The sequence below is a fragment of the Tachypleus tridentatus genome, chromosome 9 (assembly GCF_004210375.1).
Source record: "Tachypleus tridentatus isolate NWPU-2018 chromosome 9, ASM421037v1, whole genome shotgun sequence".
NCBI classification, from domain to species: domain Eukaryota; kingdom Metazoa; phylum Arthropoda; class Merostomata; order Xiphosura; family Limulidae; genus Tachypleus; species Tachypleus tridentatus.
In genome coordinates this window covers 154412639-154431420 of record NC_134833.1, presented here as the reverse complement: position 1 = coordinate 154431420, position 18782 = coordinate 154412639, and the positions used below count along the sequence as shown (strand labels likewise).

At 30.1% G+C, this 18782-nt stretch overlaps 2 protein-coding genes across 6 annotated transcripts in view; one reads left to right on the top strand and one right to left on the bottom strand.

Moving 5' to 3' along the window:
* Positions 1-12871, bottom strand: part of LOC143226706 (fumarate hydratase, mitochondrial-like) — a 69057-nt gene extending 56186 nt beyond the window's left edge. The window contains exon 1 of the mRNA XM_076458047.1: positions 12800-12871. Coding sequence (XP_076314162.1) covers positions 12800-12856 — 57 coding nt within the window. The 5' untranslated portion in view covers positions 12857-12871. The remainder of the gene's footprint in view (positions 1-12799) is intronic.
* LOC143226707 (acyl-CoA:lysophosphatidylglycerol acyltransferase 1-like) overlaps positions 2780-18782 on the top strand; it is a 30602-nt gene continuing 14599 nt past the window's right edge. Inside the window, exons 1-2 of one of the 5 annotated variants that reach the window (XM_076458052.1) lie at positions 2789-2977; positions 16952-17518. Coding sequence is in view for 1 of the 5 variants with exons in the window: in XM_076458048.1 (XP_076314163.1) it covers positions 17575-17629 (55 nt within the window). In the remaining 4 variants the exon portion in view is untranslated. Of the gene's footprint in view, positions 2978-8409; positions 8429-16951; positions 17519-17559; positions 17630-18782 lie in introns of those variants that run through there. The other 4 variants (XM_076458049.1, XM_076458054.1, XM_076458048.1 and 1 more) reach the window with 4 other exon arrangements.

Below are 18782 nucleotides of genomic sequence, written 5' to 3'. Positions count from 1 at the left end.
GTATTTCAAAGACAGTTGGTATGAGTATTAAAACTTTAATTAAAATAAAGTACAGAAAGTTTCGACCTTCTTGGGTCATCTTCAGGTTAAATTAGGAATGGTTAGCGTAAATAGCCCTCGTGTAGCTTTGTGCAAAATTCAAAACACAAACAAGAATGATAGAACTGAATAATTGTCTCTCTACTTCATAATACATGAACATTACTGCAGGGAAAACTTTTAATGACCAAAATACATTTTAGAAGGTATAACATGATTATAGTACAACAATTTTATTAAAAAGAGTAAAAAGTTTACTCGATTAATTTATCTGCTTGATAATACGTGTTTTCACTATAAGCAAATTAACAAACCCGGGTTGAGTAGCTGCAGATTTAAGAGCTTACAATGCTAAAATCAGGGGTTAGATTCCCTGCGGTGGACACAACAAATCAATCAACAAAGCCCACAAAACCTGTGTGTATTCATACTATTTACTCTGTTTTTATTAAGTAGATTATCTGAAATTATGTTCATCTTATTGGTTCAGCGGAAAATCTGAGAGTTTATAACGCAAAAGCTCGGGTTTCGATACCTATTTTGAATACAGCACTATATATCACTGTGATGCTTTGTATATAAATACAATAAATAAACTTTGAATTTCTTATTGAAAATACTGCTATGTCCAAACTATGTAACAAAAACAAATTATTATGTTTCTTCCTTAACTTTTGCTACAGAATAGTATCACTGGCTACTGTTCACAGAAATATATTCAAAAATGGTACCACAAATAAGATATTGAGGCTACTTGTACAACTTCACGATTAAATGATTGGTAACTGAACAGTTAACATTGATCTAATACTTCAGTAGCTTTATAATTACTGAATGAACTAAAAACTGACTCTGAGCTTCACTGATTCTCATATCCTTGTTTATATGAAATTCTGGATAGTCTAAGGCTAGTATTGATAAACTTTCTATATCTAGCATTATTATTACATTAAAACCTGTCTAAGCAGTGTAAGATTAGAGGAAAGACAGCTACCATCACCACCCACCGCCAACTTTTAGGCTACTCTTTTACCAACGAATAATGAGATTGATCTAACATTTAACGCCCCAACGGCTAAAAAGACGAGCATGTTTGGTGCGACAGGTATTCAAACCCGCGACCCTCAGATTACGAGTCGAACGCCTTAACCCACCTAGCGATGCTGGGCCAAATATTAATAAATTCTCGGACATTTTGTTGCAGTACGTATTGAGTAAATGTAGTCTATTCCTTTCTCTGTCGTCATTATTTTTGCAGTTAAATTAGATCCATGATTTGTAGAAATATATTTGTCTTTTAAGTACAAAATTCTACTCTTTAAAAATTCTCACAAAAAAAATAAATTCCTATCTTCCCTAATTTTACAATTTAGGGAAAATTTACTATGGGTAATAGGTAAAAGTGAAAATTCGTGCTGTTTCAAAAATGTAAGGAAGAATCAACTTCCTGTGGAATGGAAAGCGAATAATAAAGCGTGGATAACAAGTGCTATATTCGAGGAATTTTTGAACAAATTAAACAAAAGAATTGAACAAGAAAATAGGAATATTCTACTTTTCCTAGATAATGCAACTTGTCACAAAAGTTCAACTTTCAAATATTCGTTTAGTCTTTCTACCTCCATGTACAACATCAGTTCTACAGCCACTAGATAATGGAATTACACAGTGTATAAAATTGAAATACAGAAAACTGATGCTACAGCATATTATTGCAAACATGGACGACTGTAAGGAAGTATCTGAAATGACCGTGAAAACTGATGTGTTAGATGCAATTGCATTTTTAAGTCATTCAATCAAATGCATAAAAGATGAATGCGCAATAAAGTGCTTTCAAAACTGTGAATTTATTCTTGATAATGACGGAGATTGTGGAGAAATTGTTTGTTATGACGTTTTTAGTGAAATCCAAACTCTGAGAAGATTGAAGCAGATGATTCTGTGAACGCGGAAAGTTTTGTGAACGTTGAAAGGAATGTTTTAACAGAAACTGATTTAAAATCTATAATAGAATTGAAAGATGGTAACAGTGTGAAAGATTCAGAAGATGATCAAACTGGTAAAGATAGTGAGGAAATAGAAATTTCTGCTTCATCGCAAGTGTTAAGTTATGTTAACACTATCAAATTGTATTCAAAAATGAATGGGGAAAATGAACTTCATGAAAAGGCCGTAGAATCGGCTTGCTCTTTTAACCGCATGAGAAAGCTCATTAAAAGAAACGAAACAGTTGAAATTGGACACTTACTTCAAATAAATTTGATTAAGATTTTGTGTACTTGTGTATATTTTGAATGTCTATTTTTGTTCTTATTCTAATAAATACAGCATAAACAGTGTAATAACTTTATTCACAAACGTCTTACTTCCCTTAAGTCAAGCAAGTATAACGTTCCGCTCAAAAATCGTATATAATTAAGGAAATGCATGTTCATTATGTCTGAGCCGAAATTTTTACTCGTACCTGTGCGATTCCGCCTTAGACAGGTTTTTCTGTATCAGGTAAATTTAAAAAGAAAATTTATTTATGATGCTTTAAAATATTTTTTATATTTATTCCCCTCAGTGGCACAACAGTATGTCTGCGAACTTACACTGCTAGAAATAGGTTTTCGATACCCATGGTTGGCAGATTACAGAAAGATAACTCTTTCTGTAGCAATGCGTTTAATAAAAAATACTTAGATTTATTTAAAAGTTGGTATGCTAATTCACGAGATGGCGCTAAAAGATTTTGTTTTGTTTTTTTAAAATTAACTTTATTTCAGGGCCATCATGCTTGTGGGATTTACCGATTTAGCGTAATACTAGTTATAGTATTTTATTTGATTTGATTCTTATTTGAAATTATTGGTTATATGGGAAATATTTTGCAAATTTGTTAATTCTGCAAATTGGCAACGATATTGAAGATTCACTTCGTTGAAACCAAAAGGTAGGACAAAAGGTCGCCAGAATTCCAAAATTGTTAGTTAACTTTTGAGTTTCACAACTTTTAGTTTTGAATTTGCTTACAAAACTTTGGAAGTTAAGCATGCCTAGTTATATGACCAATGACACCCGGCCAAGGACCCAACTGTTTACTTTTAAGATTCATAATAATCGTTGTAACAATAATTATTTTGTAACGCTAATATAAACAATCAATGCGTTTGCTTAGTTTCAAATATATACGTTAGTGTTAGATGTTTTTATTTATAGGTTTCATTTTCATTAAACTGTTTACAATGAGGAAAGTCTAACATAAAAATATTAGTTTTTAGAAGGAAAAATGTATCGGTGTTAGTATTAACACTGAAGGAAACATAATTCATAATTAAAATACTGAATATTCAACACATTTATGAAGTACTAATATTTGTAATTGTATACCAAAAGTAATTTTGTATGTATGGCCTTAAAAATTAAAGAACAGAATAATAACAAAATATAAACATAAAAGACTGAAATAATTGAAGAAACAGCCTGTATTTTAAAACCAGAATAATAATTTTTTTTCATGTTTGTTCATTTACAAGTTAAAGTACATGAATATATTTTCCTAGATAATTTATTTGATAATTTGTTGCATATGAACTACTACAGTGTTGTGTTATTAAGGATGAAATTGGTTTTAAGACATTTTTATATAATGATAGCATGATATGAACAGTAAAATTGTTAAAAGTATTCCATTCAAAACTTATTTATAATATAACAGGCTTTAAATCATTTAGTAAACTATCTCTTTGAAAGTGTAAAATGTCTGAAATCATTTCATTAGCAAGTGCCAGGTTCATCTAACTTTTCATATACTTACCACAAACGTAATCAAGTCATAACCTCATAAGCATAATTTTACAAGATGACTAGAAATTCTTAATTTAAAAATGATAATAGGGATTGTTAAAAAAAAGTACAGAAAAAAGTTGAATCAAAATGCAAATATAATATTTTTAAGCCTACAACCAGAGACTTTAAATAAAGTAAACACACTAGGCTGTAAATAGTGTCTACATTATATTCTCAAACTACAAATTTTGACTACACTAAAGTACTGCATTAACATTTGTTTAGTACTGCATTTGTGGAACACTGGATTTGTTTTAATTGCAGACAGTAAAGGACTTAAGAGATATTCATTAGTACAAAAAACAAAACAAAAAGTTGCTTGAATTAGTTTCAAAACAGCCCTGTGATATACTCAACACTCCATTCATTAATACTGTCCAGGTTTCAATAAAATATTCTTATCCATTGTTTCTCTGTTTGGAAGAGATGCTGTTATAGATGTACACATTATTTACTGTAATAAAACAAAGTTATTTAAACTAGAATAGCAGTGCTTAAGTAACATCTGTGTTTCTGTGATGGTTAAGTAGCTTATGTTGGTGCAAAGAACTTAAAAGAAAATGTATAGGGTGGAAATCAACTTAAAAATAGCCCTCTAACCTTCCTTCCTAGGAGTTTGTTTAGTAGCTGTGCTCAGATTTTGGCACAGTATACCTTAGCATTTTTTCCTTTAGGCTTGGGTGTTTGAATAGTTTCAAAGAGAAACTTGACCAGTTCCAATGAAAAACTGATAAAATCTCTCCTTTTTGCAAAAATCAAATTTAAAATAATGTATATGATCTGTGGAGGAGTTTTAATAGGTGTGCCCAGGTTTGAATAAAATATTCAGAGGTGTTTTTGTTTTTCTGTTGGTCTTTGAAACAAGAATGATATGTTATGAAGATGAAATGGATAAATTTTATCAGATAATTGGAAAATCAACTTTTCTGTTATTATTAATACTTTACATAACATATAACATAATGTTTTGGGACAACATATGACCTAGTGATCCATCTTGGCTGTTCCATCCTTTAAACTAAATTAAAATAATTAGAAAAAAGAAAAATATGTTAAAGCTAGCCCTTATCATTCATACATTTACCAGTCTTTTGTTTCATCCTTGTTAGGGACAAGGTGCTTTTCTGAAACCTTAGACACTAAGGTAATTATTACAGAAACACTGTGATAAACCAACCAGTAGTTCATTGGAAATTATCAGTTAAAGTTATGTGGTTTGCTTAGATACTGTTTTCCAGTGAAGATACTATTTTCAACACAATGCTCTGAAACACAACCCACTTTTGTTGTGTATAAAAACATAATTTATGAAACGTTGTGTGTAATGAAGCTTTCTTTCTGATTTTCATAATTTCAAAAATTGTTTTATATTTTAGATCATACTAACTTAAAAACTTCTACTCTGGTGAAATTCTTCATCTTTTTGTTGGCATGGAGAGTTTTGTTGAGTTCATCTTACATTATACAGGGTGTTCGGAAAGTCACTGTGCACTTATATATTTATTAACAGACAAGTTTCAATATAGAATACAGGAGGTAAATATGAATGACAATTGTAAACAGTGTTGAAAGTGACTGTCGTTGGCATCAATATAGGTCTGGATCCTTCTTATTTTGTTTCTAAACACCACTATTAGTTGCTGGCTTGCAATAGACTGAATGAATGCTGTTATCACAAAACTGCACAGTGACTTTCCGAACACCCTGTATTTCTGAACAACTAACCTCATCTTGATAATCCATTCATTGTTATTGTCGTGCAAGCTCTTGAAAGTAGTAGATTTATTATCAGTGCACTTAATTATGTTAATGAGACGTGCATCCAGTTTTTAACTCTGAAGGCTTAAAATGCTCAAAACTGAGTTTTAATACCTGTGGTGAGTGTAACACAGATAACCCATTGTGTAACTTTGTATTCAACTGTAAACAAAAACATTTTATTTACCGTTCATGTTTTTGTCAACCATTTTGTTTGTTTAAATCATAAAGGTTCCAGTTGTGTACATCAAATAACTTACTTAACAAAAAATGTTATTGAAATCAATAAAAATTTTGAAGTATTCACAGAAAAATATATCAGCATCTTTACATTGTACAGATAAAATTAAGCATAGTTGTTAGGACTAGTTTTTTGTTTTTGTTTTACCAGAAAAATTTCATTATTTATGTGATGATAAATGTATCTTCCTATAGAGATTTTCTTAACTCATGATGATAAGATTAAAATTTTTTGATTAAAAAACAAATGACTAAGTTTTCATCAAACAAAAATTATATATTTTGAACAAGCTTTACTACATACGGTTCTGTAATATATCCATGTCATCAAAGTGCAAAAACATCATAAACATAATGAAATCTCTTTTTCTACACTTTTCCTGTATTTTTAAGTTTTAAAACATCAAACAATTTGTCTTATTACTGACACTTACCCAAAGTTTTATCACATGTTGGTTCATGCTTTATATATGGTTAGTTTGGTTATACTCCATTTAGGGTTAATTAAATTGTACAAATAATGCTTTGAACTACATTATTTACACATTCTTACATGCTTCTACATTTTTACAGGTCATTAAATACTGAGTAAATATATTAGATATAATAATAATGCTTTGGGTCACATTATCTATAACTGTTTTTTACTTATGTGTACGTATTTAGAGCATGCTTGTAGCAAACACCTTAATTCCATGTGGCAAAACTCAAAGACTGTTACTGTTACTAGTGTCATAATTTTATCCCATATTAGTAGAAGATAATACCATAATTCTAGCTATATTAATAAAACATACTAGAATTGTAGCCTGTATTAGTAGAAAAATATACATTTTTTACCCTAGGAATAGGTACTGTGAAATAGAACTGAGTGATTTAAATTATTACTTATAATCAGAAATTACACAGTATGATGTGGCATAAAATAATTGATTAATAGAAATTAAAATATCTTTAAAAAAAACACTCAACTAATTGAAATTTTTTGTTCAAATTATTACGTTTTTCAGCTATTCTAACAAATAATTGGACAAAAATACAGTTAAACGGAGGTAATGAAAATGAAGATTTTCAGTTATTACAGTCTTTGATTGTTCCACCTAACTTAGTAATAATATTTATATTTATTATTATATATTTAATAATATTTAATATTTAATCTTAGGTTCAGTTTTCCATTGCAGCTAAAGCTGCTCCCCCTGTCTTTGTTACAACGAAGCTATCAAGGCTACCTGTCACTATCACTAATTTTTTAATTTCTGACTAGTTCGAAAGCAATTGGCTGACAGAACCAACAGATGATTCTTTGGTTGGTTAAGTCTGTGATATAATATATCAACTTAAATTTTTTCCATTACTGGAAGATGAATACCTTTGCTCATAATATAATATTATATAAGTAGTTGCATATCTATCATCTCTTTTATCATTAAAAAAAAATGATTAAAAATAACAATGTCCTTACTCAACCATGTTGCATTAAAAATAAACATTAGATGTCAGTATCTTTTGCATGATTGGTGGCTATTAATTAATGTAAAAGGTTTTCCGAAGTCAACATGACTGAAACAACAGCAGTGAAGTCAAGGTCTTATGTAATAAAAAATTAAATGACATCAAGGTATTTTTTCATGTTTTGATTTTTATAATACATTAATAATATACCTACAATCTAGATATTTGTTTTGTCAATGTTAGTATTGTCTGGGACACCTACAGCTGTTGTAACATAGATTTGTTAGAGATTTAATTTTTCATTGTTTGAAAGTTATAATACTTCTGAAAGATATGTAACTGTATTGTTGATGTTTAAAATAAGTACAAACAAAAGTGGTATGAAAGTGTAAGTAATAGCTTTAAAACAAGTATGACATTGTTAAACATGATGCCTGCTTTCAATATTTTATTCTTCTAAATATAAATGTAAGTAATTATATGGCTAATTAGGAAATGCATTATGCCTCTACGTCACAGATTGTCTTTTCAATTTCACTTGTGGTAAAAAGAAATAGAAATCTTTAATATATACGTATATACAGTCAATAAACAATTGGTCTGCCATATAATATTTAATTATGAATTCAGTGAAATGTCATAACATTATTCACGTACCTAAATTAATTTAGGTTTCTAAAGGGTGAAGTAAAACAGACTCAAAGCCCCAAAGATGTTTTTACTTTCATATCTCTCACAAAGATATAAGCTTTGAAACCACTGGATTATAACCTGACTGAGCTAATCATTTACAAAGTGTGTTAACATTATTTTAACTTTGACAGTTTTGTTTAAGACAGTATGTGCCAGGCTTTCTTAAGTGCCCTGTTTCATATCTCAAGTGTTCTGGGACATATTTTTCTGAGTATGTACATTACACAAACTTATAATAATTTATAAATGACAGATGCTGAACAGAGCTTTCTAAACACACATAATATGTTGAGTTTGTGTCAAGTATTTCCAGCAAACCACAGAAATAAACAGTGGTGGGTGTTAACAGTGGTGGGTGTTGCCAGCAGAAAAAATTAACTTCAAAGCAACAACACAAACACAAAAAACTGTAAGTATTACTCAAGTCTGTATTATTAGTAAACATTTATGTTTTAAAATTTTTTATTACCTCATTGTCTTATTACTTTTTCACATATAAAAAATATCCAAGATAACATGTTGCCATGGATAGCATGTTGTCATAATCATGCATTCTCCTTTCCAATAGTTTATTTTCCAGACATGAATTACACATTTTTGAATAAATAAAAAGATTAGTCTAAAATCAGTCCAAGAAATATATAATTTGATTTCATCACACCCTAAACACAGGGTGTCATCAGATGTATTAGGTATGTCCATTTGGAGCTTATAATAAAATTATATTTGAAGCTCATGATGGCTTTTACATGTATATTTAGTGTAGATTCTCAAATTATGTCATTTTGTTATACCATTATACACAATAGTTAAGACATTTGTTGTTGTCAATAACTGAACACAAAGTTGAGTGAGTTCTTTTACATGTTTTATTTCAGTTCTGTTTCAGAGGGAAATTTGTAGAGTGCATAACACCTCTCCCACCATATTTAGTTTGCACAGTGTGCAAATGACTAGGGTAGGGCAGACTTGAAATGTATTAGTCACAAATTAGTTCATTTTCCTGCAAGAAAAGTCCTTGAAAGTGGGATTACATAATAGGTGTGTAACTGTATACCTAACATTCTAATGGTGTGACTGGTGGTAGTTTTAGGTTTAACTGACTGATAAATTACAAAGTTGAATGTATGAATGATAATTAGGGGTCTGTTTATAAAAGCAGATTCTTCGATACATGTAAAGTTCCCACAATGGATAAACAATATCACCACATTCATTCAACTCCTTGTATCTCCTTTTTACTTGTTAGTATAATGTCACATTATAATAACAACTTACATTTATGATCTGTGGAAGTAGCCTAATCCAGAGTAACATTTAGCCTGTTACAGCTGGAATGATCGTAGTAATATAAAGGAAATCATATTAATTTCTACACCTGTCTTTGTTAATATACAGAGATGGTATACATTTTAGTGATAGGTTTCATATTTATATTTTTAGAATGGATGGTACACATAGTGGGCACCTGAACTATTATCACAGATAAAAAGGCAGTAGAAGAGAAAAACCGTACAGTTTGTCTGCTTTTTACTATTTTTATTCCAGGTACAATATAATCTGGTAAAGGAAGAACACATATGAAACACAGTACTTATCTTTATCAAGGTATAAAAATATAAGAGAATGTATTCTGACTGTTAGATTATTGGCATCAGGTTTTTAGTAGTCACATTTCAAGAACTGTATTAGTCATACTTATATAGAAGGTATCGTTCAACATCTTCCAGTTGAAAAATGGACACTTAAGAAAACCTAACCAATATATAGTAGATACTGTGATTAGTCTAAAACATTCAATGTGTTCTTTCAATATCCAGGTGTTCTGATAGTTATCCAATCAATGAAATACTCAACATTTGTACACATTTGTCACTGATCTCAGTAAGAAAAGTTGCACATTATTGGTCCCCAGTACCACATTGTTCTGCTTATATAGTCACCTAATTCTATCAAGACTGGACCAAGTCACCTATATATATATGTATGTGTGTGTGTGTTTCCTTCCCAAGGTTTTATCCATAATTCAGTTTATTTTTTCATGTAAAAGGTACTGAAAATGTGGTTAAATACCAGTAACTGATTTTACTTATCAGGCAAATGAATACTTAGTCAATGTGAAAAACCTGGTAATTTGGATATTCTTCAAGCTGCTCAACACTAAAGGCAAATGAGACTTTTGTCAGTTACAGTTTTTATATTCTCTGGTTGATAACAAAGTGGTTGAGTAACTGTGTAGTGATAGACTCAAAACTTAAGGTTCCAACATTGTTATAAACTGGCTTAGAAACATGTAGAACAGTACTGAATTGTCTGGAGTAACAAACCTGGAAAAGTGTACCATGTATTCTTGCAACAGATGACTGATAGATAAATGAGCCTTTTATTTACACAAGCTTTTGTTGGTTGCACATGTTAAAACGTGTTATGTTCATAATCCTTCACAGTGTTCACCAGACATCATCAGTTGGTATACAAGAACTGAGGTTAATGGAATTTAATTTGAAAAATAACCACACAAGAATCCGTAACCCTAGTAAACCAGGTCAAAATATTCAGCAGAAAGAACAACATTAATAGATAAAATACACATTATTAAACATAACCCTATTTTTAATAAATACAGAGATGTTCATTTATATTTATATTAATTCCTTTATCTATTTTACAAGAACATATTTCAGTACTTAGATTCAGTCAGGCCTTTAAGTTTTACTTGTTGTTCTTAAACTTGTCCAACTTTAGAATTATTAAAATAATTTAATTCCATATTGTAACACTTAAGAGTAAGAAGGGAAGGTTTCATATTTTGTTGTCACATGATAAACTTTTTGAAACAGGTTTTGAAGTCAATTTTCTATGTTAATTGTAACTACATTTCAATAATTTTAACCCAAAAATATTTAAGAATCAATATATTGTCATTTCTTTACATTTATTTAGGATAATTTATGAAGAAAAAACATTAAGAATGTTGATATTTTCATATCTTCAGCTGCAGAGATTTTATTTTAAATAAAACAATTTTCCATTATTTGTTTTAGATTTTGTCTGCCCATTCTAAAAATGATCCATTTCTGATTTTCAAGGATTTCTCATAATTTTTGTACAGGCTTTTTATAGTACCACATGAAGTGGTTTAATAATATACTAATTAAATATACTTTCAAGACACCTATAAAGAAAGTTCAAATATGATTCAATGGAGCAAGAATTATACTGTGACATCATAATATCAGTTTGTTTTTAGTGCTTTCTGTAAATATTATTTTGTAAATTATGAAATTGTGTTACATTATACCTATTTCAAAGCTGCAGGTATTTCTTCAATAAGAAGGCATCAGCCATCTTGAGATCAGATAACTGGAGATAAGAAAAGCTTATACATTTTAGAGTAGGAAGAGGTTATTAAAAAAAATAGAAGTTTAATATAGCAACAAATGTATAGTGTTTGGAGAAAAATTGTCAGCATAAGATATTAGTGGTTAATGCAAACACTAAAATATATATATATGTATGTGTATGAAACAAAAAACATGACTGGAAATTACAGTATATTTGCTTTTTAATAGATGGTTTTTAATGAGTTACAAAGTTCTTGTCAAATTGAATAACTTAGGTTTAATGTTTAGTGAATATGATAATGAAAAGCAGTGTATTCTGATTGAAGGTAATTTCTGTGTTCATCCTGTTTGAACAATTTACATAAATTAATTAACTATCTATTTCATTAAAATTATGATACATTTCAGTTAATTCACACATGGCCAGTGGGGATTAGTACATATTGTGAAAACAAACATGGTAACTCACTGGTTGACATTAACAAATTATTTACCAAGTAGGAAATGATACTATGTTAATAATAGTACAGTGGCTGATACAGTTATGAAGATGTCACAGTTTGTTTTGTTTCTCATTGTATGTGGAGAGTGAGAGATAGAGAGACATATACTAGTTGGTTAATGAAACATAATTAATAAGCCCATTATGTTGATTAAAAAAGCACCACTAACTGTCCAATTCTACTGTGGAGAACTTTATTATTAATTAGGTGCTCATTTTATAATTCAGTATATTGTGTTGAAAGATTTCTTATTCTGACACACACTTGTTCTTAAATATACACATACTATATTTTGTTTGTTAATGTATTTAAATGTCTTATGCTTTGTGTGTATATAGTTTATTGCTATTGTTACCACTGTATGTAACAGTTACCGTATACTGGTGGACATTCATAAAGGTTTCTTCTCTTTGCTGTTCTATGTAATAAACTATCATTTTAATTTAACTTTACATATCATTTAACCCTGTTTGTTACTGGAGCTGGCATGGCCATGTGTTTAGAGTGCTGTATTTGTACTTTACAGAATGCAGGTTCAAAACCCATCACTAAACATGTTCACCTTTTGAACATTATTATTATAACTTAGAGACAGCTAAGACAGATAGCTAAGGGAGTAGTTCTGTGCAAAATCAAACAAAATATCTTTTGTTAGTATACTTAAAAATCTATCATTATCTATTAAAGAGTTGAAATTAATCATTTTTAATAATTACATATATAACAGTATAGTCTTAAAATATGTTTTCATTATTTAATTATCAGTTTATTCACACAGAGAAACATTATGTCAACTCATTTTGTAGAGAGTTGAAAAATGTCCATTTTTATAGCCACATATATAACAAGAATTATTCTAGATCACACTGTGATTATCTAACATGTGTAAAATAAATCCTGATTAATTGCATTATTATTTGGCCTAAATCATACCTGGTTCTCTCTTCCTTTTGTCAAATAGGAATGAACATAGATAGAGGGGTGGCTCATTTTTAATACTGATCTAGTTACTGGTAGGATAGTACCTGGAACACGTCAGAACTTAAATTCACCACTAGACTGACAACACTTCCTTATGGTACACAAGACAAGATATTTTTTATAGAAACTTGTTTGACAACTTTATGAAACAGTGCTACAGGGTAGCTACAACTGTAGTGTGAAACACTTATTAGAAGGTATGCAACACAACAACTGTAAAACTGTTAATATTTCTGTATTTTAGTCTTCTTGTCAAACATTTTTGGACAAATATTTATAAACCCATTATTGGAAAGTAATGGAAGAAACTATAGATTTTCAACATAAAACTCACTGTTTATCATTCTGTGATAGTGACAGTAACATTATGTGCTGTAATCATTCTGTGATAATGACAGTAACATTATGTACTGTAATCATTCTGTGATAGTGACAGTAACATTATGTGCTGTAATCATTCTGTGATAGTGACAGTAACATTATGTACTGTAATCATTGTGATAGTGACAGTAACATTATGTGCTGTAATCATTCTGTGATAGTGACAGTAACATTATGTACTGTAAGTATTCTGTGTTAGTGACAGTAACGTTATGTGCTGTAATCATTCTGTGTAGTGACAGTAACATTATGTGCTGTAATTATTCTGTGTTAGTGACAGTAACATTATGTACTGTAATCATTCTGTGATAATGACAGTAACATTATGTACTGTAATCATTCTGTGATAGTGACAGTAACATTATGTACTGTAATCATTCTATGATAGTGACAGTAACATTATGTGCTGTAATCATTCTGTGATAGTGACAGTAACATTATGTACTGTAATCATTCTGTGTAGTGACAGTAACATTATGTGCTGTAATCATTGTGATAGTGACAGTAACATTATGTGCTGTAATCATTGTGATAGTGACAGTAACATTATGTACTGTAATCATTCTGTGTAGTGACAGTAACATTATGTACTGTAATCATTCTGTGATAGTGACAGTAACATTATGTGCTGTAATCATTGTGATAGTGATAGTAACATTATGTACTGTAATCATTCTGTGTAGTGACAGAAACATGATGTACTGTAATCATTCTGTTATAGTGACAGTAACATTATGTACTGTAATCATTCTGTTATAGTGACAGTAACATTATGTACTGTAATCATTCTGTGTAGTGACAGTAACATTATGTGCTGTAATCATTGTGATAGTGACAGTAACATTATGTGCTGTAATCATTGTGATAGTGACAGTAACATTATGTGCTGTAATCATTGTGATAGTGACAGTAACATTATGTACTGTAATCATTCTGTGTAGTGACAGAAACATTATGTACTGTAATCATTATGTGATAGTGACAGAAACATTATGTACTGTAATCATTATGTGATAGTGACAGTAACATTATGTACTGTAATCATTCTGTGTAGTGACAGTAACATTATGTGCTGTAATCATTCTGTGATAGTGACAGTAACATTATGTGCTGTAATCATTGTGATAGTGACAGTAACATTATGTACTGTAATCATTCTGTGTAGTGACAGAAACATTATGTACTGTAATCATTATGTGATAGTGACAGAAACATTATGTACTGTAATCATTCTATGATAGTGACAGTAACATTATGTACTGTAATCATTCTGTGTAGTGACAGAAACATTATGTACTGTAATCATTCTGTTATAGTGACAGTAACATTATGTACTGTAATCATTCTGTTATAGTGACAGTAACATTATGTACTGTAATTATTCTGTTATAGTGACAGTAACATTATATACTGTAATTATTCTGTGTTAGTGACAGTAACATTATGTGCTGTAATCATTGTGATAGTGACAGTAACATTATGTGCTGTAATCATTCTGTGTAGTGACAGAAACATTATGTACTGTAATCATTATGTGATAGTGACAGTAACATTATGTGCTGTAATCATTGTGATAGTGACAGTAACATTATGTACTGTAATCATTCTGTGATAGTGACAGTAACATTATGTGCTGTAATCATTGTGATAGTGATAGTAACATTATGTACTGTAATCATTCTGTGTAGTGACAGAAACATGATGTACTGTAATCATTCTGTTATAGTGACAGTAACATTATGTACTGTAATCATTCTGTTATAGTGACAGTAACATTATGTACTGTAATCATTCTGTGTAGTGACAGTAACATTATGTGCTGTAATCATTGTGATAGTGACAGTAACATTATGTACTGTAATCATTCTGTGTAGTGACAGAAACATTATGTACTGTAATCATTATGTGATAGTGACAGAAACATTATGTACTGTAATCATTATGTGATAGTGACAGAAACATTATGTACTGTAATCATTATGTGATAGTGACAGAAACATTATATACTGTAATCATTATGTGATAGTGACAGTAACATTATGTACTGTAATCATTCTGTGTAGTGACAGTAACATTATGTACTGTAATCATTCTGTGTAGTGACAGTAACATTATGTACTGTAATCATTCTGTGATAGTGACAGTAACATTATGTGCTGTAATCATTGTGATAGTGACAGTAACATTATGTACTGTAATCATTATGTGATAGTGACAGAAACATTATGTACTGTAATCATTATGTGATAGTGACAGAAACATTATGTACTGTAATCATTCTATGATAGTGACAGTAACATTATGTACTGTAATCATTCTGTTATAGTGACAGTAACATTATGTACTGTAATTATTCTGTTATAGTGACAGTAACATTATGTACTGTAATTATTCTGTGTTAATGACAGTAACATTATGTACTGTAATCATTCTGTGTAGTGACAGTAACATTATGTGCTGTAATCATTGTGATAGTGACAGTAACATTATGTGCTGTAATCATTCTGTGTAGTGACAGAAACATTATGTACTGTAATCATTATGTGATAGTGACAGAAACATTATGTACTGTAATCATTCTATGATAGTGACAGTAACATTATGTACTGTAATCATTCTGTTATAGTGACAGTAACATTATGTACTGTAATTATTCTGTTATAGTGACAGTAACATTATGTACTGTAATTATTCTATGTTAATGACAGTAACATTATGTACTGTAATCATTCTGTGTAGTGACAGTAACATTATGTGCTGTAATCATTGTGATAGTGACAGTAACATTATGTGCTGTAATCATTCTGTGTAGTGACAGAAACATTATGTACTGTAATCATTATGTGATAGTGACAGTAACATTATGTACTGTAATCATTCTGTGTAGTGACAGTAACATTATGTGCTGTAATCATTGTGATAGTGACAGTAACATTATGTGCTGTAATCATTGTGATAGTGACAGTAACATTATGTACTGTAATCATTATGTGATAGTGACAGAAACATTATGTACTGTAATCATTATGTGATAGTGACAGTAACATTATGTACTGTAATCATTCTATGATAGTGACAGTAACATTATGTACTGTAATCATTCTGTGTTAGTGACAGAAACATTATGTACTGTAATCATTCTGTGTAGTGACAGAAACATTATGTACTGTAATCATTCTATGATAGTGACAGTAACATTATGTACTGTAATCATTCTATGATAGTGACAGTAACATTATGTACTGTAATCATTCTGTGTAGTGACAGAAACATTATGTACTGTAATCATTATGTGATAGTGACAGAAACATTATGTACTGTAATCATTATGTGATAGTGACAGTAACATTATGTACTGTAATCATTCTGTGATAGTGAGGGTAACATTATGGATATTGGATATACAAGACTGTTTAGTGTGTTATTATTTGGTTTATATTGTGACTTAATATTTGATTATTGTTTCTTATCATGAGTGTTGAAGATTAATTGTTTTAAAGATGTTTTTTGTGACAAATGTCTGTAAATAATTCTATGAGTTGTACATTGCATTTGCAGTTTCTTTGTTGTCTGAGCTTTACTAATATTATGGATGTTATGTTGCTCAACTCTTTGGTATTTTTTTTTGCTAACATAATTGGGTATTTGACTTGTTTTGTATATATATCATTTTAAAGCTAGTGGATTGTGTGCCATCTGTTTATTGTTTGGTTTTATTGTCAGCAAGTCACAGACACCTATTGTAGAAGAATCCTTGTCCAACACACTCATATTTAAAGCCCTGACATTTTGCCAGCCAACCAGGTTTAAACAGCAGTAAACTGGGGTGGAAGAAGATGTGGACGACAGTGGGAATAAATTAGGCCTACTTACGTCCACAACTGTAGTGAGGGCAGAAATAGGGGAGAAATTACAATCATGTCAACAGATTTTGATAAATGGATAAAAAGAGGCCGAGCTACTTGTATTGAAAGACACTGAACTACGACAGTTTCTTAAATAACGATAAATAGAGAGTAGGCAGATAAGAGAACAAGAGACTGAAAGAAGAAGGAGAGATAAAGAGAAACTAAGAGCACAGAGAGGGAAAGAAAATGCAAGAGAGGAGAGACTAGAAATAGAGAGAATAAAAGCACAACTTGAAATCACCAGGCTCACCCAATAGAAAGAAGGACAATGGTGTCAGGACCAGCTAACCCTAGCTGCATAAATTTGGTAAACAGAAAGATAACATGAAGGCTTTCATGGAGAGAGATGAAATATTCACCCAAACTTAGAACTGGGGCAAAGGTGAATGCAAAGTCTGTTTCGGACCATTTCTTACAGGAAAGGCATTATGTCAGAAGATGCCATGGACTTTGAAGTTCAGAGAAGTGAAACTTGACATTGTAATCATTCTGTGTTAGTGACAATAACATTATGTTAATGTCTATTAACTTATTTTTCTTTCTTGCATTTTGAATGTTATGTGGGACACATTATTCAAATTATTGGTTACACAACTGATGTATGTCTACACTGTACCTTCCATCTATCAATTAACACTGACTTATAAGCTTACTCTTAAATAAATGATATGCTATTTAATTTTGTAAGAGACCAATCATTGTAAGCTGAGGGAAGTGACCAAGTAACAAAGCATCAGAGTGAAATTTCAGTAGTCATATTTTAAAAATGCTTAGTTTTATTCTTGAGTCAGGCCTATAAGCTAAAATTAACATGCAAAATGGTATCATAGAAATAAATAACTTAGGTCAAAAATAACTGATCAAATAATGTATTTATTTTTTACCAAATATCTGATGTATGAAGAACTCTTGTTGGAAACAATGGTGATTTTGACACTGTTGGAAATTTCAAAACAGCTTTAATGAAGAAATAAGATGAAGCATCAGTTTGTAGCCCATTAACTTAGAACATATATTTATTTTAAAATGGTTGTTTTTCTTTTGTGCTTTTTTTATAAAATGAAAATGTCTAAAGGCTAGATTAAAGCAGTCAAGTGGTTGTTTCTGACCATCATACTCTATTTTTATCTTTGCCCATACCTTTATATTATGTTGAAAATCCTTATCCAGAATTAACTACTGTTACTTTCGGGGAAGATTTTTCTTCAAGTGTTGATAAAATACATTCATGTTTATCTACTTTTATGTGCAAATGTTTGTTTAGGAAAGCTATTGAGATCTAATCTTTTAAAAATAAACTTCTCAAGTTTGTTGTACAAAGAGTGGCTCACCTGGTCTGTAATGATGTATGTAACTGGTTTGTTTTTCTTCTTTCTATTAATGTTTTGACACTCATACAGTGTACACTTGGTGATTGTATTTCCATTTCTATGACAAGGAATATAGTTCATGTCTTTTGAACTAGATACTCTATAAATAATATATACATATTGGATGTATTTGATTGTTTATCATTCAATGTGAAATTATTACATATTTGTTCATTTATGTGGTGTAATCTGTGAAATATAAACTTCAACCTTGATAGAAAAGTCTTTTTTTTATAAATCATGTTTTTAATTCTCTAATCAGTCTGCTCAGATTAC